General features: G+C 43.2%; 1 protein-coding gene across 1 annotated transcript in view; it reads left to right on the forward strand.

The window, feature by feature from the left end:
• The first annotated feature begins 4,363 nt into the window (after positions 1 to 4,363).
• Positions 4,364 to 23,987, forward strand: part of KBTBD12 (kelch repeat and BTB domain containing 12) — a 31,352-nt gene continuing 11,728 nt past the window's right edge. The window contains exons 1-4 of the mRNA XM_075514289.1: positions 4,364 to 5,433; positions 6,387 to 6,657; positions 9,960 to 10,110; positions 22,229 to 22,426. Of these exons, the coding sequence (XP_075370404.1) occupies positions 4,364 to 5,433; positions 6,387 to 6,657; positions 9,960 to 10,110; positions 22,229 to 22,426 (1,690 nt within the window). The remainder of the gene's footprint in view (positions 5,434 to 6,386; positions 6,658 to 9,959; positions 10,111 to 22,228; positions 22,427 to 23,987) is intronic.

Genomic DNA, 23,987 nt, shown 5'->3' on the forward strand with positions numbered 1-23,987 from the left:
AATTGAGGACAGCATTTATTTATAGTTTGATAGCCTCATAAAAGCTGTAGAGCTGAGCTCACAGCAGTGCGCTTATTTATGTTTTGAACTGCTCATGCAGCACCCTACTGCCTTGCAGAGCGTATGCTGTAGCTCCTGCATAAAATTATATATGAATCTTCGTAAGGTTCATGACACAAAGGCGAAAAAAAAAAAAAAAAAAGGTGAAATTAGACTAACAAAACAGCTGATATAAAAATAAAAGTAGCAGCCAGAACTGGAGGAAAATTAACAGCATGGCTCTGAAATAAAGTGACATCAAATGAAGATTTGCACCTGAATCCAATATCCCAAAACTCTGAATAAGGCAATAGCTCTGATTTCAGCTCCTGGTGACATTACAAAGGATTTGAGCCTTGCACGGGAGGTTTTATAATGACAACCCAGCCTCTGGCACAATCTCAGTATAGTGTCTCACTGCAGATTATATTTGTATCACATTTATCCTTTCTTTTAATATCAATGTACCATCTTTTTTCCTCTGTAACCCAGAGGGGAAAGCAAAGCAGCACCATTTCATTATTACCCTTTAATAGTCTTTCCAGTGATATAAAGGAGAATATTAATATCCTTCCAATGACCTCACCTAAACACTGCTAAAAGCCAGGAAGGGAGTGACACGTTTGTAGCTAATGCACAGGGATGAATTTCTGAAGTTAATGAAAGGATTTCACCCCTGGGTTTTAATCCTGGTTTCTTTTTAACCTTTTAGCTTCCGTTTGCTCAGCTGTAGGATGGAGAAAGTAGGCTTACGTGCAAGCCGGCAGCACCATTTGGTTGAGTACAGTTCAGTCAGGAGCGTGGCGTGCTATCAAAGCAAGGCGATGAAGAAGGTGCATTCTTAGGAGGAAAGGCAAATACTGTCTTCTGGAAAGCGTGAGGTAACCAGGCTCTGCCTATAGCTCTGGCTGGGGAAGCAGCCTTGCCCTCCGGATCTCCGTGAGGTGGGTGAAGGGGAGGCTGGAGATCCTGGCTGCAAGGTGGAGACGCCTCGCACAATTCAGCCCAAGGATGAGGTGATGCTTGGGTACGGACCAGCTCCAGGAGAGGGGAGGCCGCCCCATCCCTGCTCTGAGGCTGAAGCAGCTCTGCTGCTGCTGCTGGGCAGGATGCCCGGAGCCCACCCACCAGCCTTGCGGGCGGCAGAGGAGACCACCCCGCACCGGGTGCAGGTGGGCACTGCCCTTCATCGTCTGGGTAGCGGGTCTGGGACTTATCCATCAGGCAATTTGTGCCTAAAGTAGTGCGTAAATGGCATGAGCTACGTCGGGCTTTGAGATCCCTATTGCCAACGTCTTAATGATGAAAGAGAGGAGAAAACGGCTGTGAGCACGTTGTGCCAGATATCCTAATCACTGGTAAACAAACACATAAAATTCACAAATATGATGAACGGTGTAATCAAAGACAAATTGTTGCTCTTAAGAAAGCTAAATTAACAGTGAAAGAAAACTTAAAGGTGACCAGCAAAGGAAGTGAAATCATAACTCGGTTCTACACACTGCTTCTTCCTGATCTGTACAAAAGTCTGGGAAGGATGATGATGATTAATCATCTCACTTGTTCTTCACATTAAAAATGCACATTTTGTCCATTATGGAAAAGCTGGAGGATGTGTGAAGCTCTGACATCACAAAAGAGAAAGGAGAGAAGTTGATAATTTTGGAGGAAAAACCCTGGTTAGTCAGATTGCTAAACAGGACCGGGGTCTTGTTGGTAGGTATTAACACTTTCCTGCAGCTGGAGAGTGAACAACCTGGTTAAAGACACTACGGCTCATCTGCTTTAAGATATGTGTGCTTATAATACATGATCTTTGAGATATGGTGTGGTCCCTTTATCAAAATGCAGCAAAGATCAAATATTACAGGGTGATAAAATAGCATGAGGGGAAACCAATAAACTGGCCATCTAATTATCATGCAGGATTAAGAAAAAGAACATTTTCTATCTCATAGAAGGCTTCTACTGGCTGTAAAGACGCTCCCGAGGCAGTCGATGCAGGATTAAGACCTAAGTTTTCTCAAATGCAGTATTTAATTCCAATGTAGCCAGAAAAAAAAAAAAAAAAAATTCTAGATTTTGGAAATACCATCACTTTATTTTTTGTACTAAACTTACTGCCTTTGATTGATTTTTAAAAGTACCATAAGAAGAGCTCAGAGCTTGGCCAACGTTCAGACTATGAAGTTAATGTTTTGTCTTCCAAATCCATTTTTAAAATCTGGTAATAACCCAGATTCATTTCTCAGATGTGTTGCTTCTAGTTCCAGATTTGGAATAAGGCAAGAATTGATAAAATCAAGGAAATGCTAGTCTTCAAGCATGCCTGGCTTTTAATTTAGCACTCAAAGTGAGGAATATCTGTAATTTGCTAAAACAGATGATGACTACTTCCAAAAACAACTGAACAGCTAAAAGAGTAGGCCCGAGATTGACAATATAGCTGTAGATTTCCTTTTCACCTGGGAAATAACTATAATATTTCCAAAAAATCCATCTACCTAAAGCTGTAGAGAAATCTGGACTGTTTGTGAAAATACCTTTAGGTGGATTTCGAAGAATTTCATATACTCATTTTTTATGTTGATACATATTTCTTTAATGGCTTTGTGCTTCCAGGATTTGAGAAAACCAGTTCAATCTGGCGTACGAGGCCCTGATCCTGCAGATATTTAAGCTGGTGAGGAATCTTACTCATTTGAATAGTCCCATTAAGCAATTCATAGCATGTTTACAATGTGTTTCAAACATGGTGATACCACAGCTTTAGGACTTGGCTGTGTGTTGGTGATTCATGGCACGAGACCTTAACGCATTTCCATAACCGAAGTGTCTCAGTACCACATTAGAGACAAAAACTGTGCTAAGGACTGGCATCCCTCAAGCGATGGGTACAAGTCCTCTCCCACTGAGAGCTCTGCCACTGTACCTCACATTCTGCGGCTTGCTGATCTGAAAGCCTGAAAAGTTCAGTAAGGGCCCCCTCAAAAAACCCCCAGAAATGAGACCACGACGTTCCTTCTGTTTTCCCCATAAATAAAACTGGAGGGAGTATGTAAATAATTACAATTTAATTAAAAATCCCGTTTGAGGTTACAGTAAGTGGAACCAAAACTCTGTGAATCTGCAGCACTTAAGCATCCTGCTGAGAAGTGGGAGGACAGCTCGAAAGCTGACGCCTATTTACTAAGCCTTTATTTATCCCAAAGCAAACCGGTAGCAACTCTAAAAACCAGTGACCTACACTTTGACGCGAAAGAGTAAAGGCTCTGGCCGGTTAGACCAAGTTGCTTCCTGCCACCATACTCCAGGGGTGGAAGCCGTCTCTGCCCACAACATCTGGGCAGAATCTTGACTTTCTCAGCTTGAAGCCTGGCGAGAGAGCTACCGGTAAAGCGGGGCGCGATGGGGCAGAGACGAATCCCTTGGTAGAGTACCGAGGCGGCAGCTTCCTCGCTGCTTTGCAAGGCTGTGAGCACAGGGCTTCTGAATCGAAGCTGTTCTGCAAACTGGTAGCCAAGCCTGGTGGTAAGGCAGAGTATTAAACATCCACGCGCACGCTTATGCCTCTGTAAAATGCCGGTGAACTGGGTTGTACCAGCGGCTTTATTTCCCACCCGCTTTGCAGAGGTGTAGATCACTGTAAAAACTAATGAGAGAAGCACGTCGAATGTTTTTCCATATTTTTTAGTCTTGTAAAAGCCTTTTCTGAAGTCTCTACTCAGGCATATCTCCTAGCTTGAGAGGAGCTGTGAGCACGGAAAAGGCACTGCTCCATTCTAGCTGTCTAACCTAAGGGGCTGTTGAAAAATGTAAGGTACATTTGGTACTAACGTCCTTCGGGTGCACGTGAGAGACAAAATTTGAATAGCCAAGGGACTAAGGGCCTGGCTCAGAGTTTACTGAAGTCAGTGGAAATCTTTCCCTCGATTTTAACAGGCTCTGGATCAGGATCAGGGACAGGAGGGAGAAGGCAGCTGGAAAAAACTGTTTTGAAAGGAAGTCTGTAATTTTTTTAAAATAAGCACAAAACTCGTGGGGGGGTTATTGAATACTGAAGATCACTTGAAGTGTCCATTTTATTTTTTCGTGTCTTGGAGACCTCGCGCCTGAGACCTCACCATAATTTTATATCCTTTTTGTGCATTACTGATTTATATCACAGCCTATAGAATGACTAGCTTTAGATATCAACAGCAACATTCATTTGCCCAATAATCTGTTCTTATTGGACAATGTTATGCTTCTACCTCTAGAAACATTCCTGATGAAGACCTTGACTTCTGAGGAGATTTAAAACCAGGAAGTTTGGAGATCAACCATGGATCATAAGGCTGAGGAGAAAAGAAGGCAGCACCACAGCTTGACTTTATTGGAACAAGTAAAGGGAATGAAAGAATCAGCAGAGATAATCGATGTTGTGCTAGTTGCAGAAGGCGAGAAATTCCCCTGCCATAAGGTGGTGCTGGCTGCCTTCAGTCCCTATTTCAAAGCCATGTTTACCTGTGGCTTGGCTGAATGCACGCAAAGAGAAGTGGTACTGCATGACATCTCAGCAGAGAGCGTGTCCGTAATACTCCGTTACATGTACAGTGCAGATTTGCACCTCACCAATCAGAACGTGCAGACTGTTGCGCTCGCTGCGTATTTCATGCAGATGGAAGATGTCTTCAGTATGTGTCAGAAGTACATGATGGACCATATGGATGCTTCCAACTGTGTGGGCATCTACTACTTCGCGAACCACATTGGGGCAGAAGATTTATGTGATCAAGCGAGGAAATACTTATATCAGCATTTTGCTGAGGTGAGCTTACAGGAAGAAATATTAGAGATTGAATTCCAGCAGCTGTTGACTCTCATAAAATCAGATGATCTGAATATTTCCAGGGAGGAGAGCATTCTGGACCTCGTCATTCGATGGGTCAAGCACAGCAGACAGTCACGTGTAGAGCACCTTATTGAGCTCCTGAAGCAAGTGAGACTGGTACTTGTCAGCCCTTCCTTTCTCGTGGAAGCTCGGAAGAGGAACACAATGCTCCTGTGCAATTCAGAATGCAATGATATGTTTGAGGAAGCACTGAAAACCATCAAGCTATCCAGCCACCCTTCCCTCAGCCTGCGATACGGCATGGAGACCACTGATCTCTTACTCTGCATCGGCAACAATTCTCTCGGCATTAGGTCAAGACACGGTAGCTATGCAGATGCCAGTTTTTGTTACGCTCCGGCGACACAAAAGACGTACTTCATTGCCTCTCCGAAGTATGGAGAGGGTTTAGGCTGTGTTTGCACTGGTGTTGTCACTGAGAATAATGATATTATTGTGGCAGGAGAGGCAAGCGCCGTCAAAATGTCTAGACAAAAGACCAGGAACATCGAAATTTATAGGTGTGTACCTTCTGTCAGAAAATCCCCAATTATTTAAAAATTTTAAACCCAAATAATGTTTCTGGGGGCGAAAACAGACCATTAGACAAAGCGTTCTTTACTTGAAAGTTTTCCCAGAGATTTCAATTACTCTAATCAATTTGTCACAATTGATCTTTATGGCACAATGAATTATATACATGCAACAAAATCCTGATGCCTTTTCTCCTGAAAGAAGGAGGATTTACTGCAGTGGCATCTCTATGTAAATGAGCTTGATTAGATCCTACGTCAATGTATGTGGGTTTTATATTCTCCTTCCTCAAATCTCACCATCTTCCTAGGATGCTCTTTTCTAGGCCATTAGCAGGGGGAAATGAGTCGAGCGAATGACCCGAGGAGTCCAGTAAGACAGAGAGAACACATTTCTCTGTTGATGTTGATGATAGTACTTCAGAGATTAAAGGATAATGATCGATAGCTTGAGACCCTCATACTGCTTTTACTCATGTCTTTTTCAGATGCACCCATTTTAAAGAAAACCAGACATTTTCTGGTTTAAAGACAAAATTAAAAAACGGTGACAGCATTTTCAAATACAGATGTCTAAATTTAAGGAAGTAAATCCATACTGAGGCAGATGAAGCAGCCTTATTTTCAGCAGTGTTGAGCTTTCGCTCTTCCCACTAACTTCAGGGGAAACGGTGATTGAGCAGCACCTGCAGAAATAAGGGACTTCTTACTTTAATTAGGGTCAAATATCTTTGAAAGGACGCCTAGGATTCCTCATACTAAAAATGCTTCATCTTGCAAACATTGGGCTCAATTTTATAACTTCTCTGTGAAGGACAAAGCTCCTCTTGCCATCGTACCATTGTCTGCATAAACTTTGATGATGAAGGGGGTGACGTTTCAAAACAAGCTGGTGGGTCCTCAGTGAACCAGGGCATTTACCACTTTGGATTTTCCTACAGATACCACCAGCGAGGAAACCAGTTTTGGCACAGCCTGTGCACCACTCAGCTCCGTGAACTCTATGCATTGGGCACTATCCATAACGATCTCTATGTAATAGGAGGGCAAATGAAAGTGAAAAATCAGTATCTGGTCACAAACTGTGTGGAGAAGTATTCCATGGAGCAAGGCACCTGGAGAAGCACGGCACCTCTTCCCGTACCGCTAGCCTGCCACGTGGTAGTGACGGTGAAGAATAAGCTCTACGTGCTGGGTGGCTGGACACCACAGGTTAAGAAATGTGCCACTTACTTGGTTTTGTTTGTTTACTAACAAGCAGAGCTATGCTGGGTTTACGTGATGGGTAATTTTATGGTGCTTCTTGCATAGGGAAAGTACATCAGTGATAACAAGTGATAAAAAGTGATAACAGAAGAATAAATTGCTCGCATCCCTCTGATTAAACATCTTTTGTAGGAAAACCAAACAGGGTGCAGAGGAATAATATCCATCTTATGCCACCCTCACTGCAAATACCACCTTTAGGAAGGGCAGTTCTTTCAGAGACGTGCACAGTGAGCAAGAGTTTAAAATACATCTCCTGTGTCAACATGGGTTCAATTTTAAATAGCTACTGTGAGAGGAATCATACTTTTTTTTTTCCCCAAAAAAAACCTTGAATTGAAATAACTAGGATGATATTTAGTACGTATCGGGCACTTTTTTGTCATCCCAGGCTGTGAAAAATGCATTAACTTCAGCCTTTCATTTCCTTATACACTGTCCACTTAATGTTTCTAGGTAGCAGTAAATAATGGTATTTAAATCATACAGAGGCCCTTAGTCGAGCCCTGTCTTCAAAAAGTGTGTACACAGGTGAACTTCAGGGACAGATTTGTATCTGAAATGTAAAGTTCACCTCAATTTCTCAGGAAACTCCCTTGGTTAACCATTTATTTGACTTTCACTAAACTATATTTTAAAGGAAAAGTCAAAGCATTCTCTGGCAAACAGATTCCTTTAATGAATCCATTTATTTGTTTCAGTTGCGTTGCTTGGCCACGTAAAGTTTGAACGGGAATTTTCGGCAGGGCCACAGATGCCATATTCAGTAGTACGGGGAATATACAGAACTATGCTACAAGGCAGAGGGATGTCAGGAACCGTGCTTGCTCTCTCCAGTTGCTCCCAGTGCAAAAGATCTTTTCTAAGAGGGTCGCCCATTCTTATTTACTGCTCGGTGCAGTTTAAATTTGAGCGCTCGGGATAAAGCCCACATTTACCTGACAGTGACGCAGAGCATCTGTAATCCTTGTTGCCGACAGCAGTATGTTCACACTGTCATCGCATCTCACTGCTTTGTGTTCTCTTGCAATAAATTACTGTTTCAAGTATTTAAAAGTGAGATGCATTCAGCGATTGCCACCTCTTTGGATATTCTGAGTGCAGGAGTCCCCAAAGGAGACAACAGAAAGATCAGAGAGTATTTCTGATACTGAAACAACCGAGCAAGGATACCTCGAATTAAAATATGAAAACGTACTTAATGTACAAACGATCTGCCTGTAAAAAAACTTGAACTGAAAGATATGTTATATCACAGAGATAGATGTTGAAGCCAGACAACCGGATTTGTCTTTCTTAATAGTTCTTAATAGAACAGATTATAAGGGGGAAAAGTGGCTTGGAAGTGCAAGTCAGGAATATTGAGCCAAGAATGGTTTTACAAAAAATACAGGCACCTGGAAAACACCTAAAGTGGCTACCTGCCGACCAGTACTATCAGTGTCAGTGCGTGGGAGCCTGAGTTCATCTAGAAAGAGGCTTGAGATGAGCAGATTAACAGTAATTGATTAAACCCCAGCTTCGTAAGGTTAGGGTGTACCTCAACAGATCACAACAAATGAGCTAAAGCTCTCAAAAAAGTGCTTTAAGACCAGCACTGCAGAGTGCTGAATTCTTCTGGTGCCATATATGTCCCACGCTCACCTCTCAGAGGCGGGGATGTATACGTGGGGCCACCACCGCTGCCCTGTGAAAGCAAATGAGTCCGTCGAGCCAGGAGCTGCCCCTGTGCTCAACAGCACTGAACGTTCTGTCAATCCTGGACAAATCCTAACGACGCGGCATTGATAGAGAGCCGTAAATGCATGTCCCCGTTACAGGACAGAGATAAATACACGTTCCCTTCCCACTCAGGCTTTGCAATTGAAACAAGACAAGACGAAGTCAAGCCAGGACATAAAATGACAGCTTAGGAGGGCAAGGGCTCGACTCGCAGCACCATTGCTCCAGCTCAGCATTGGCCTAGCCTCACTGATGCCAGCGGAGTTAAAAACCCAAGCGAGTCCAGCCTTGGTAACCGGGGGCTCTTAAAAAGGAAGAAAGCTTTTGGCGAGGCTGAGAGGAAGGTTTCAGACCCTTGAGACAGAGAGAAGGGCTGCTGGATGGTATGTTTTCTGTACATAAAGAGCACAGGGTGTGCTCTGAGGTGAACATCACCACAAAAATGAGGTAGGATGTGAATTTACAGCATGTCAAATGGTGCCTGCTCCTAAGTATACGCTGCATTGAAAATACAGAGTTTACCCCTCTTTCAGTGAATAAATTAGTGTTTCACGCTTACCACGGAGAAAGAGCATGCCCCTGGGCACCTACAGGGAGTAACCAAGGGGCTATATAGTTACTTTCTAGTTTGCCTCCTACTATCTTGTCCATGACATTAGTGTTGGGAAGGTCTTTTGGGAAAGAAAAACAACAAGCAAAGCAAGAACGCATATAACACCATCACAAGTAAGCAAAGTAGTTCTCTCCTTCTCACTCTCTCTACGTGAAAGCTTTCATCCCGAAATATTTCAGGATCCTCCCCCCACAGCCTACTGCTTACATTCAAGGGTGTCGTACCCAGAAAACATAATTTGAGTTCCCTGCATCATGCGAGACAGGCAGAGAAAGGGGAAGAAGATTAGAGAGAACAAGAGGAGTAGGAGTGAGTATAAAAAGAGTGTTACGGCAGCAAAGATATAGCGGGAGGTTAGGAGCTTATTATGAAAACTGCTGAAGGAGAAGTTACAGCAGTTGAACAACATTACTCTGGTTAGGCTGACTAAAGAAACGTGCAAATGACTTGAGAATTCTGTATGTACACAGGCCTGAGAAAGGCCAGCAACGTACCTCACTGCGACTCACGGTACGGTCTGAGTAACAGAGGGAATAGATTTCAACCCTTAGCAGGCAGAAAAAATGTCAGATAGACTGGTTTTCCCTCTATTATTATTAGGACTTTACAGCAGCCTTGTGAAAGAGGTACGTTCTGCCAGAGCCGGGCCCGTGAACGTATTGTTATTACCGAAATCCTCAGCGTTATTGCTGCAGAATATAGATGCCCTCTTATTCCTTTGCCTTCCACAGCGTAGTCCCAGCCACAAGTCATGGGTGCCGCTAAACCCTAGCGAGTATGAATCACTTCGCGGCTATAATGGATGTGTTTATGTTATTTATCTGCTCAGCTGTCCGCTGTGATTAATTGCACGCAGGCATGTGCAGAGGGCTCCAAATGTTGTATTATTATATGGCTGTCATATTTCATACAGATGGATCTGCCTGACGATGAGCCGGATCGATTAAGTAACAGAATGTTTCGGTACGACCCAGGCCAAGACAAATGGACAGAAGGCGCGCCAATGAAGTACTCCAAATACCGCTTCAGCACAGCCGTAGTCAACAGCGAGATTTATGTCTTGGGTAAGAGGAAACAGATTTTTAACAGATAGTACCATGACTTTTTCTTCTTTCCAGCAATTTGCCTCTCCGAAGTGAAATATCTCACCCTTTGCTGTGTACGTAGGACAAAGTACGCTGGACTAAATGGACAGTATTTTTCTAGAGTTATTTTTTCCCCACATCATTTCTTCCTTCCTTAATTTATGTAGATTGAATTAAGTGAATATTGAGTGTTCTGGATTAACGTTACAAAGATACTTCGCTTTTTAAACTACTTTTCTTTGGAGTATCAGTGTGTGCTATAAATAATAATGACTTTTAAAAGGTGGGTAGAGAAGCCTTGTTAGCACCATTTCACAGGTAAGCAGTGGAAAGCTAAGGAACACACCCAGCGCCATGAAGGAGTGGCATAGGGAAAAAGAGAATTTGGATCTCCCAGTCAAAACCAACATTATTTGTGGGTTCTGATAAAATTCAATTACTCATTCGCTTCCACCCACCTCAATGCAGTGCATCTTTTTGAAAATCAAAATCTTTCATTTTGTCATTTTTTGATTGAATCTTTTCCATTTTTTGTTTCAAAACAGTATTTTGTCCAAAAGTTTCAAGACTTGTGTGAAAGAGTTCAGTAATCTCCTACCCCAAACTCTTTTGTCCCAAAATGATCCCCATCCATATCCCAGGTTCTACAGTTCATCCATAACATAACTCTTTTCCCAAAGACCATCCTTCATGGCCCCATCCCAACCTCTGTCCAAGCCAACAGAAAGAGCATCACCTGCTTCTGAACACTAGAAAACACCTCAGAAGGTGGCAAGCAAGGGATTTTTCTGAAGAGAAAATGATGACGTAAGGCAGGGAAAGGCAGATGGAGAAGAAAGGCATTGTGGGCATTGGGAATGATACAGGGAAAAAGTTGACGGGGCATCTTGAAAGGAGAATAGGAGCCAGAAAGGTGACCAAATGAAGTAGAGAAGGATTATAGATAGGTGTATAACTGGAAAGTACTTGAAGAAGTGGTGAAAAAAAATCATACAGTCAATTAATCCACAGGTGGGCTGTGGGTTGTTCCTGTCCTTCCACGCTCCCACGGTCTTGTGGGCAGCATCAGACATGAAGAAGGCAGCAATCACATCAGTACCTCAGGACCTTTCAATCCCTTCTGCTTCAAACTACTTCTGCTTACGAGCTTTCCAAAGTGAACACAAGAAATACGGTCTTATCAACTTAATACACCTCCTGTATAAGGGGTGTTCTGGGTTCGTCTGGGTCGTTATATACCATGGATAAAGGAGAGTTTGTTCCTGGCGTGTAACACAGAAAGCGTTTTGCAGGGGGTGTATCTAAGAAAGGTGTCTTTGAAGTAGAAGAGGAAAATGGCTTTAACGCTGCACTTGTCTTCTTTTAGAGAAACTTCTTTCTCTTAAGCGGCTTGAGACAGGCCCGTAGTCACAACCAGGAGAAAGGGTGAAAGAAGCCCGTATGGAAAAGAGGTTTGCAAACAGAAAATCATTTCATTATTGTCAAAGGTTAGTGATAGAGAACGTCAGTATGCTGTTAAAGAACGAGAGTGTTGGCTGCCCAGGTTCAAAGGTGCTTCGAAAATGTGGAAACTCCATCCTTTGTAAAAGGTTAAATACATATAATTATTTATACTGACACTGATGCTGTAATGGGGCAGCAGAAGCAGCCGTAACAGTTGGGAAGAGAAAGGCTGTCTTCACGTCTTTCAGTAAGAAGCATTCTGAGATCAAGACCACGAATGCTGTGATGACACAAGAGAGTCAGGGAGAAAAAAAGGAGCCGCCTTGGGAGGCATGTGATAAAACAAATTGACAGTCTTCTTCACAGCAAGCCTGACACTGCGAGAAGGAAAAGGAGTGGCTAATAAGGAAAACTGCATCCATTTTCTTCCCTCAAAATCTCACAAAGAAAGAAGCGTATCTGAGGGATTACAGTAATGAAATGTACAGCTTGAACACAAAGCATAGTATTAAATCTGGCAAGTGCCTCTTTAAATGGCATTGAGGAAAGTTCATGGTCTCGCAGACCTTCACAAACGTTTTGCTAATGTAAAAATATGAACAGCATCGTTTTATTATGTATAGCTGTATAGCTGCCAGTGCTGCAGTGTTCAGGGAGCTGAACATTGACTTGAATTCTTTCTTACGTCAGCCAGCACCAATAATTTTTTGGGGGGTGAAAATCTTTGTTAACGATCGGATCACCTCGTGGGCCAGCACGAGCTCTTGCTCCGTCTCCGTCACTTTGTTCGTTCACGCACCTTCCCATGAGCAGTCCTTATTTGAGCAGTCCTGAGGGAACCAACGCACTTAATCCTGTGATTAATAATTTGCTGCACTGCGCCCTTCACTCTTGCCACTGAAGGTAACTAAATACACATAAAGGCAGTGTTTGCTCCCCGTTTTGACAGTGTAAATCTGCGGTAATTTCACTGTAATGAACAAACTTGCTTGTAATTTATACCAAAGTTATAAGCTCACGCGCTGCTCCAGGGAGCGGGTTTTTAAGAAGGACTGTGCTATTTTTACTACTGAGTTTCTGAGCCTGCCTCCGTTCTGATGCTCCGTCCACCCAAGGTGTAACTGCAGCACGTGTAGACACCAATGAGTTACCATCAGGTAGCATGAATATCGATTGCAGGGAAGACATTTTGACCTAGGTCGGAGCTGTTTTCACAAACTCCTGATTGCTTATTTTCACAAACCTTGCGAGGCCTTTAACATCCATAAATCTGTAAAATTTGGTTGAAACTGGCCAACAGGCGCAAAAGCTGTGAAAGGCAGACAAAATAACGTAAACGCAGATACGGAGCACACATGTAGTGAGGGTAACTGCATTAAGTCTTGTTTCCTTAGGAAATCAAATAATATTAGAATTAATTTTTTAATTGAAAGACAAACCTGACGCTGAGCCAAAAATGATTTGTCAACAAATTCTAACTTTGAATATGCTGGTTTAAATCCACCTTTAACTGTACGGGTGGAAACGAAGATTTATCTGTTAAAATTGAGAAGACAATGTGGTTGGTAAATGTTAACCATCACGGTCTGAAAACTCTGTGGAAGAGATTAAAGCATTTTCCAAGACCTCTCAAAATGATGAAGCAATTTCCAAACGAATTCTGTCTGGAAACAGTGATACAGTCACTGATATTGGCATCTTATTCTGCTGATATCACACATGGCCTCATCTCCAGCTGTAAACTCACACTCGCCAACTGTAATTAAAACCTCACACAGAAAAGCTACATTCCGCGGTTTATTCGTGGTGACGAGTTCTTGTTACCTTGTGAGTTCTCAGGCGGTTGGGCTGCGAGCTGGGTACAGCTTTCCTTTGGAAACAACTGCGGTGGTAACCCTGGCAGGGCGAACGGGCAATTCATGGCATTGAAAGGAAGAGTGAAAGCGTTCTTAATCTGGCTGATGCGTTCTTGATCGTGCAGATGACATTCAGGAGGGAATGGGAATGGAAGGAACGGAGGTTGATGCTGACAGACCAAAGAATAGCGATTGTCATGGGGATGGTGAAACCACTGCAGGCTGTTCAAAGGTGTGGATCGCTGGGGCAGCGCCCTGCTTCACAAGGAACGTGGGGCACTGTGGGAGTCTAGAAGGATGCTGTCAAGGGCGATTTGTGCAAAAAGACATTCTGAGGAGGATCACAGCTCGCAGGTTGTCCTCATGTGGTGACCTCAGAGACATCTATGCTCAGGCATAATGACTAAGCTTTTGTGCTACAGATGAGGGAGAGACTTTCAGGGAGTCTCTACCGTCACCATTTATACCCCTTCTCACTCCAAATGGGGGTTCCCCATGGTGAAGTGTGTGTGCACAGAACTTGAACAGCTAACGGGCTCCCATGGAGCCCCAGTCATGGGACACTCAGTGAAGGGGCAATTCAGAAGCATGCTTGATGTCTGGAAGCATGCTCCATGTCTTTAGTCTGGATTTAAGAAAGAAGTTGTTTACAATGAGGGTGGTGAGGCACTGACCCAGGTTGCCCAGAGAGATAGTGGAGGCCCCATGCCTGGAAACATTCAAGGTCAGGTTGGATCTGAGCAACCTGCTCTAGTTAAAGATGTCCCTGCTCTTGCAGCGGGGTTGGACTAGATGACCCGTAAAGGTCCCTTCCAACCCAAACTATTCTCTGATTCTATGATTGTATGATTCTGTGTCAATGCTTGGATTCCCACAAGCATCTCCGGCTTTTCATATCATACTTGTTGCTTATGTGGTGCACTGTCTCCATGGGCTTCCTGCAGTCTGCACCCATCTAAGAAGATCCACTGGGGGCTGCTGGGGGCAGAGGAAGGAGAGGGAGGGAGGCAAGGTGGAAGCAGGTAAACGCAAGATATCTTCTGTGTGCCACGAGAACCAAGCCTCGCTTCCCAGAAATAAAAACATGAAATAAAGAAATATATAACTCTAGGTGGATAAGTAAAGTAGCGTGGCAGAGAGATGAGACTTCTTTCAAGCAACTCTTGAAAACAAAGTCCTTAAACGAAGGAAGTTTGTCAGCTCTTTCAGGCAGGATCTCTGTCTTCCTGTGCAGTTCATACAGGTGTCAGCACGTTGAGGATTAGGTGGGACTCTAGAGCTTAAATGAAAAATCACTGCACTAAAAGTTGATCCTCTCGAATGTCTCTGATGCGTGAATGCAATTTCTAGCATAAATATGAAGCAGGAAGCATAGACGGAACACCAGCTTTGAATAAGACGCAGCAGCAGACTCTTTGATACACAAGTCTAGTTTTTGCTCTCATCCATGTAGGTGTAAATCTGTAGTAAGCCGTCTGCTGATCTGGGTTGTGTTGTGTCAGACTCATTGTGTTCTAACCCAGATCAGCATCTGATGCTTTGCCTTTGAAGTGTTAATTTCTGAAAAGTCCTGTTGGCACAGAACAGACAGTACGTAGTCACTGTCCAAAAACTCTTCCCGGCCTAATTGCCAGCTCCAGCGTGTAAAACCCTAAAGACTTAAATGGAATTATTCTAGAGCCACACTGATGGAAGGAAAATGAGAAATAGATTAGAGTTTTTGGTCTGAGTAATAGCATTGTTCAGGAACCTGTACCATGTGTCTTAATCAGCAGTCCTGCAATATAATTGTCTGTTCGTTGCGTAATGTTCCTAGAGAATCTTACGCTATTTATACAGTGTACATAATCCTCATAAGTAAATGAACAGCATTTCCTAAGGCTCAAAATCCTTTCTCCTATTCATCCCATTTGACTGGTCTTAGCTCTTTCTCTCCATATTTTCCCAGGAACATAACTATATTCGTTGGAAAGCCCAAGAAAGAGCAGTATTGTGTTCTTAATGACAGAGGCAATTGAGACACTTTTGGAAGAAAACCAGATGGGAGGGCTCTATTTAAGGTCATGCATTTTAATCTCTTGCTTAAAAAAATATCCTTTCCAGCTAAGTCTCTGAAAATTCATTACAGCCAACGGACAAATTAGGAAAATTTATCCAAATGAATCCATTTGAATGCCATATTCATTAGCTTATGTTAAAACACATTCAGTAGAAGTACTGTCTCTGAAATACAGGTCACTGGTAAAAAATGTTGTATCACCATGACAGCTTTAACCATGTGTTGCTTTTATGTTATATAATTCCTGCTTTATAAATAAGAACATATAGAAGGACTTAAATGAGAAATCCCATTAGAGAAGATTTAGGAATCAAAGAATTTTTGTTTATCCTCCTTAGCCTGGCATCCCACCTCTTACAACTTGGTTTTTTTCCCCTGAGTTCTTGCTGAGAGCTTCTTTTAAAAGTTTTAAGCAGTTAAACGAGGTTCAATTAAATAGGGAATGTCTTGATCATAAAATACTTATTTGAATATGTACTTTGGGGTCTCTCTGGAAAGGGAAGCATGTGTAGGAGGCGCTGGAAGGAGACATTTTAGCTTTCATGCTTAAGTATTAATTGTGCATTTGAATAACACCTTCTTCTAAAATAAACATGTCTATTTATAAATATGCTTTGGACTTCTGACAAGTAGCAGCTCACGGGCCTGATTCTGCTCTGTTATACCTGTGCAACAGCCTCCATAGTGCCTGTGTGCAGGGAGGAACAAAAAAGGCAAAAATTTGGTCTGATAGATGAGGTCAGAAATGCTTTCTACTCACATTATCAAAGGCAATAAGAACAAGGCATTACAGGAGAAAAGGAGGAGCTGGAACCGAAGTGTTGAGCATGTTTAGGAAGACAATAATCTGTTTTTTCAGCCCTGCTTCTAATCAATCTTTTGCCCTCATGTCTTCTACAAACTGCATTACCTCATCTGCTTTGCTCTGTGTTAGTAAAGAATGACAGTGCTTCTCGGTTTCATCTTCGGAAGCGCCTGCCAGGGCTAGCTTTATTGCTCCCTTATTTCTCCGAGAAACCAGCTATGCAGCCCTGCTTTGCAGAGAGTGAGAGAGCAACGTGAGTGCTGAGACTCTCAGCTTGAGTGCTGTTAAAGAGTAATGAAGGGAAACGTTACAGAAGAGATTAGCGCTATTAAATCCATTGTGCATTCCAGAGATCAATTCAATAGTGAATTATTTCATGGGCGGCAGAGCTTAGATTTCACTTGCTTGTTGGGGAATGACTCCTTTTTTTTTCACCCATTTCCAGGTTCCTTTGATAAAAATTCAAAGAGGCGCTCATAAGAATACATGTTGCTTGGTATTGTGATCTGAGGACTTAATTATATGATAAAGAACTACAGGGTCAGTGCCCTGAGGGCACTAATAGGTCTCAATCATCCTGACCAGCATCACCTGGGGCCTCCACCCACACCCTCTTGCCCATAGGTTCAGGAGCATAATTTAAGCACAGGCCTGGAGTATCAGCCTCTTCTTGTCACCTTGCCTTTGCCTGACAACTGCTGGTAGGACCTTCTGCAACCGCCTGCCTCCTTATGGTAGGACCATAAACTCTGGTCCCATGGAGCTGCGCCCTGATGGTGAGCTCATTACCTGGGTCACCTTCCCTTTGGAAGCAGCTCTGCTCTTGCTGCTCCCTGATGTACTGCCCTGGCTGAGAGACCGTAGTTCAGACCTAATTTCAGGTGTCTGTTAGTGGGGGAACCAAACTGAATGGTAAGAAGCCTGCTGTTCAGAGGTCCCCATCGCCGTGCCGCTCTGAACCACCAACCACCTTGTAGGTGTCATTTTGGCCAGCTGTCCTGTCTGTGCAATGAGCAATCTAGACTTGGATCTGGGTGGCTGTCCTGGGGGAAAGAAAATTGTCCATGCTGGACTCAGCTGCCAGGCAAACGTAGCTGCATAAGAGCTTGGTGTGGACGAGACTTGGTAGTGGAATTGCTCTGCACCAGTGCCTGCTTTTACAAGTATCAGTGATGTGGGTGAAGTCACCGGGTACGTGTAGGTAGGAATGTTCCCTATCTCTTGAAACTCAACTGCATGTCAGCGTCACTCCTATAGAAATATACTGATATATCTAAGGCACTTATTTCCTTTGCACCTGCTGAACTAATTGTTACTAGTGACTCTTTACCACTTCGTGGCCGTTACAGACGTTCCCCCTCAAGTGCTGGAAGGGTGTTCTGTTATTAGAACTGATGTGACTCCAGTTGCATTCAGTCTTCTCAGATGAGTGTGGGGCAAGAGGGAGGCAGCTGAGCTCGGCCAAAGCAATATGCTTTGCCTTCAGCCAGCTACGAGGAGCGTGTGGGTATAGCAAGGCACAGAACCGTACCTCATTGAAATTCTGAAGACGTGCTAATCGCATCACCTACCCTGCTTTGCCTTCTTGCATCAAAGGCTTGTCTTCTCTATCCTGATTTCTTCATAAAGATAATGTGTTTTATTTATATATTTATTTTGCTAATGGAGCTTCATGTTAAATTTAAAGTCCATTAGAACCACTGCTTACCGAGTGCCCTTGAAAAGTATATTTGATTGCAGAATTATCCAAGCGTGATATGGAAAGCTCTCAAGCATTAATGGGTTTGGGAACACAAAGGTGGCTTCACTGGCTTTTTTTAGTCCTTCAGTGGCATCTGAAATATCTCCTAGGGAAAGCACATAATGTAAAAAGCCTAACGTGTTGAAAGGGTGTATCTGTAAGGGAGGGGGGGAAAGGCTGGGTTCTGGGATTAAATCCTCTTGTGTGATGGACGTGAAAATGCCAGAAATGTTCAAATCTCCCAGTGAGAAATCCATCTCCCCCTGCACAAGGACATATACTTGTGCTTTATGCAGGGAACTAAGCCAGGTGGTGTTGAATTCACCCGCTCTGTCTGTGATGGGATAGGTGAGCGTGGGTTAATGGAGGACCCTCCCCAGCATCCATCCCAGTCCGTGGGCATGGAAATAGCAATTGCCGCCCTTCTGCACGCCTGTCGGGACTCCCGGGAGGCTGCGATCACAGCCTGTGTGTCTTAATGACCCCACCTATAGTTCTGGGTGGTTTAAGGTACAACGATGGGTACGGATCCACGTGCTGCTGGCGGGTCACTTGGCACAAGAGTCCCCTCCAGATGACGTACAACCTTCTGCCCTCTTTACTGCGCTCTCCCTTAGCCTCTTTAAGGTTACCTCCATTTTACGTAGGGGGTCCTGTAGGAGCAGAGCATGAACTCAGTTGTTCAGCTGCTCTACTCGGGGAACGTGAAATAAAGAAAATCTTCACGGTCTTAACTGTAATTCCATATGTCTCCACTTGCACTCCTAATGGTTTCATCAACCTGAATGAAGAAGGCAGTGGGACAGGATGATCTGGAGTCGTGAGTGACGGAGCACAAAGCAGCCTGAACTGCCTGACACAGCAAGTTTCTTTTTTCTGCCATATACACATTGTAGATGATGGATAGCCCGCTTAACGTGAGATGCCTCCACTCAGTTGCAGATGTGAATTGATTTAAGTTTGAGAACCTTTTTTGTTGATTTGTGTATTTGGCTCTTTGGGAAGAGGCCCGAGACATCAGTCTCCATAGAGAAAGAAGAGTATTGTCTCACAGGAGTATTTCTCAGCTACCGCATCTGGGAACACAGCAAAGCAGTGCTGGTAGAGTCTAATATCCTCAGATTCCTTTGTTAGCAATATTTCAGTGTTAGCATTGCTTTAGAAGAGGAGATTGCAATTCTTGTTTTCTTGTTTTTCAGAATACTATTTTTCTAAGCTTGAAAATTAAACTTTACTCCCTTCTGATTTTTCCTTCTTACTTTCTATTTGCTGAGAACTTAGCTTTGCCCTGTTGTAAACTGAACATGAAATTGGATTTATCTGAAATGGTTGTGGAGGGCGTAAATAAAATGGAGATATGTAGTACCTTCAGGACTGTCTCTGATAATAACAGGATTAAAGGACGTTAAGTTGCTTAAACTATCCAATGAAGGTTTCATAAATGCTTGAAAATATGTGGTAGTGCTTAAACTTTTCAAAAGGTGCTCCAATGGGTCACAAAAGATTGCTTTTCTAATAACTATACAGGAAAAATGTTTGGAGGCGAATCCCCTGGATTGGCAGCTGAATGTCTTCATTAACTGGTAATGGTTGTGATTTTTTGCAAAAAGTCACTGGCTGTGCCGTATCGGTTTTGTATCTGATTATTTCTGTTCTTTCTGAAGTTACCATGCCCTACAGTTACTCAATTGAGAAAATGACAATAAAAATGCACTAAGAAACAAACAGCAATTATGCTTCTAGGAGAGTTCTGGGGCATTTTGTCCCTTTGAAATATCGCGGCAATCAGCAAAGCTACTGTTGTTTGACTCTGACGTGCCGCGTGCATTCCCTAACTGGTACCATTCATTCCTCTGATTGAACAAGATGCTCTTTCATTCTTCATATGAAGGCTTTTCCTTTGGGTGAGTGCGTATTCTTCAGTGGTGTACAGTAACACCTGGGCTAATTGTCAAAAAAATGCTAGCTTGAGAACCAGCAGCAGTCTGTCTTTGGCACCACAAAGCTGTCTTTTCAACAGATCAAATTAGGCTGTGGGGAGCTTTAATAATGTTGGTTCCCAGCTGAAACTGGCTTGAGTATCTCTTCCAATGTTACACTGCACTCTGTAGACTGTACGTACCTCGGTAGCAAATTCTTGCATGCTGTACTCTGTGATTCGACCTAAGGATGCTATAGAATCAGAAAGACTACGTGATAAGCTATCAATGAAATAGCCTTATCAGTTAAAAAATTTGATTAGCCCTTAAAACTTTTCTTGATACATTTAGGGGAATAGCGTCCTGTCCTCGGCGGGGCACCTCTCTTACAAGCCCTTAAGGAGTAGCGGAGAATACTGCATAGAAGAGGGTAATGCTCCTGGCATAAAGAACAATACAATAAGTAAATGTTTGAGCTCTGAAACTTATTCTTGTTTCCAAATAGTCCTAAGGAATAGCTCAGTGAGACTCCACCGTGAGAAAGGCTCAGCATGATGATGCATACAACTCCCGTTTTGGCATGGAAATGATTAGCAAAATTCCATGACCACAATTACTCTCTACCTCAGCTCTCTTAGGTGAATCAGAGCTCCTCAGAGGGGAGCCCATCAGAGGAAATGCTGCTTAGCTGGAGGTGTTAAGCTAGTAACGAAAGCCTTTGGATGCTAGCCTTGTTTAAGCACACATTGAGGGGAGCCTAACACAAACTGCTAGGACCTTATTGGTAGGTGTTAGGGCAAGTAAAGATTTGCTGTGCAAGGAAAAGGAACGGAAACCAAACCCAGTGAAGGTTTTCAAATTCAAATATTGAAGTGAATCAAATGCTGCTAAGTTCAGCTGAAGGAAAACTTCCTGCTGATGATAATGGACACTGAATTTGGTTCTAATTTTGCTGCTCTGATACAGGCATAACTGATCTTGTCTTTACCTGACTCTAAAATACAGTTCAGGAATACAGCGGTAGCAAATTTGAAGCATTACAGTCCCTATTTACATGTCGCTGCCTCTTGCAAATACCTTTGGAGAATGCACAAAGGTTGAAAAAGTAACACAGTCCATGTTAAGAGGTAGATGGAAAACCATACGCAAGTAAAACTTGGAGCGCTAGGGGCTCGTTTCTCTGACAGACCAGCTTAACAGCGCTAGGGGCTATATATTTTAAAAGCAGCCTCACCAACTTTGCACAGGTTGTACTCGCAGTCCTTTCCCTTTGCATATGCAAGGGCATAATTACATGCCATACAATGCATTTTGGGTTCGCACAACTGAGCAGTCCTACACAGGTATCGTGTGGAAATTGCTTGCATCTTGCAGTCATTTTTTATTTAAAAGTGGTCACATACATACACACACATGCACAAAAGAACTGCTTCAGCGTGCCACCAGCGCTCGTTACAGGGTACTGTGTCCATTGGCGCAGATGGAAAACCTGCGAGGGTACGTCAGCATATTAATTCTCAAGAACCAAAGGCTGTGAATTGAAAATCTGGATTTGATCAGTGGAAAGGATTTGGAAAGGCGGTGTTTACACTGTGATTTCAGTGTACAGCGTTTGCAGCGTGCACTGAGATCTTGGGTATGTCTGCAGCCTGTTGCAGTATGTCCCAGCAAACGAAAAGCGGGATCTGTTTCAATCCTGCAGACCAACTTCGGGCATCCTAATTAACCCTTCAGCAGTGGGGCTCGTCACAAACAAGTCGATTGGCATTCCTGCATATTGGATGGGTTTGTTTCTGGAAGTTATTTCCCTTAAGAAATGGGTGCACTCTTTTTCTGTTATTGGAAAAGGCACCAAAGAAATCCAACTGATCATTGATTAACAAGTGTAAGGGTCAAATCCACTAACAGTAACTGGAGAATAACTTTTGATCCATTGCAACTTAATAATAAAGCAATTTGTCCAGCACACAGAACAAGTAATTATGACTATTTCTACTATATAGGCAGAAAACAAGACAAAATACCTTTGCGTTTTGAAGACATGCCTCTTGTCCTTCCTTCGATACAAGACTTCAGAAAGGAGCTTGCTTCGATGTCCGTAGATAATGTGCAGTAGCCTCTGCTTTGAGTTTACTACCTAACAAATTTTTGGAGCTGCAAAAGGGAAAAGAAAGGGAGGGAGATGAGGACATGTAAACAAAAAATGACGCAGCCAGCCGTGTATTTTTCAGCAGAATCTGGGACTGCTACATCTGACCTATGTATCTTTTGCAGGAGGAATTGGGTGCCTTGGTCATGACAGGGGACAGACACGGAAATGTCTTGATGCAGTGGAGATTTATAACCCTGATGGAGACTTCTGGAGGGATGGACCTCCTATGCCTTCTCCCCTCCTCTCCTTACGAACAAACTCCAGCAGCGCCGGCTCCGTGGAAGGCAAGCTGTACCTCTGTGGAGGATTTCGCGGAGCAGGTACTAAAATGAGTCTGCCGTACTTTACGTGGTTGAAATCGGTTTCACTGTGCACAGACTGACCTGATGACCGACCAACCCTATCAGGTGGCACTGGCATGCCCTGCAACAGCAGAGCCGATTCAGCCCTTTGGACTGTCGGCTCCTAATGTCAATATGAATTGTGTTCTGTTTGTCCTTTGCCTTTTTTTCTTAACAAAACATGAAAAATTAAGGATATTTCTGATCTGTGCTAAACCTGTCCAAATCTACATCCAGAGCTACTGAGATCAGGAGCTTAGTGTGTTATAGACACTAAAGAACTTGGACATATTTGTTGCAGATTAAGGCACTATCCGTCTGTCCTTAGCCAAGTTATCTGGCTCTGCCTGTTTACTTCCATGCTTTTCATAATCAGTGTCGAAAAAGCTTGTGTATTCAATGAGGTACAAAGACTAAAATTCCAGATCTGGTGATTTCAAATAATCCTAGCCCCATAGCCACCTTCCTCCTTTTAAGTCTTCCTCCTCCCAACCGTGCTTGGCTCTATCTACATCTCCAGTACTGCTAACAATTATTTTTTTTCATTATAAATGCAAAGAGTCTCTCAAAACATGCACACTTAAACTCTCCTGCTACGCAGCAGCTGCTACCCCAATTCCCTTTCTAGGAGAGAGCAGTAATACAGATGCATTATCCACTGCTAATAAATGTCACGTCAGGCTCGCTGTTGCCCAGGAATGGCCGCGTGGTATCACTGGGTGACGTGTCCTTCACGTTACACCGACTCCAGTTGCGTCGACTTCTACTTGTATAACAAACTCTAAACTTAAAGCTGCTGTCATGTTAGAATGGTGATTTTCATCAGCTAGTTGACAACTCACCTTCCCCTCCCTCCATTTGCTACCGTTTGAGGAAGCTGCTTCCTGAAAACAACCGTATGGCAGCTCTCCAACAGGCACGTTCTCGTGTCATCTCTGATGGAAGTTCTGTGACCTCAGAGCGATTATGGTTATGATACATCACCGTGTTTCCATAGCAAACATTGTGCCGTCATATTTATCTTTTTCTCAGCAGTGTTAGGAAAAAGCTTAAAGTTAGTGGGTACAAATCTCAAAAGGCTGATCGTTTGCGCTGGCAAATGAAGCAATTTCATTCAAGGTGACTAACAGATTAGTATGAGATTTTCTGAATAAGGTAGCTTCAGAGCCATCAAAACACTCGCTGTACAAACCACCACGTTCTGTCACTGAGTCATGTATAAAGAGCGGTAGTACCGGGAGAGGTTGAAAGTCCCCCTGTGGATTTCAAGCCGGCCATCTTTTGTGTGTTTGTATAATGCCAGCTCAATGGGGTCCTGATTCCTGACTGTACTATTGCAATCTATATAATTATGTATAGAACTCCCCTGCACTAAAAGTGTTATTTAGATTGGAAAACAAGAAGTCCGAGTTAGAAAATGCCGGTTTTGTAGTTACCTGTGCAACCTGAATTCTGACCCCCTATGCATGCATTTTGTATACCAGCGAAGAAATAGTATGTGATTGTGGTGTTAGGTGTTACGATGTCTGTTAACAAGGGA

The sequence above is a fragment of the Mycteria americana genome, chromosome 11, assembly GCF_035582795.1.
Source record: "Mycteria americana isolate JAX WOST 10 ecotype Jacksonville Zoo and Gardens chromosome 11, USCA_MyAme_1.0, whole genome shotgun sequence".
In the NCBI taxonomy this organism is placed as follows: Eukaryota; Metazoa; Chordata; class Aves; order Ciconiiformes; family Ciconiidae; genus Mycteria; species Mycteria americana.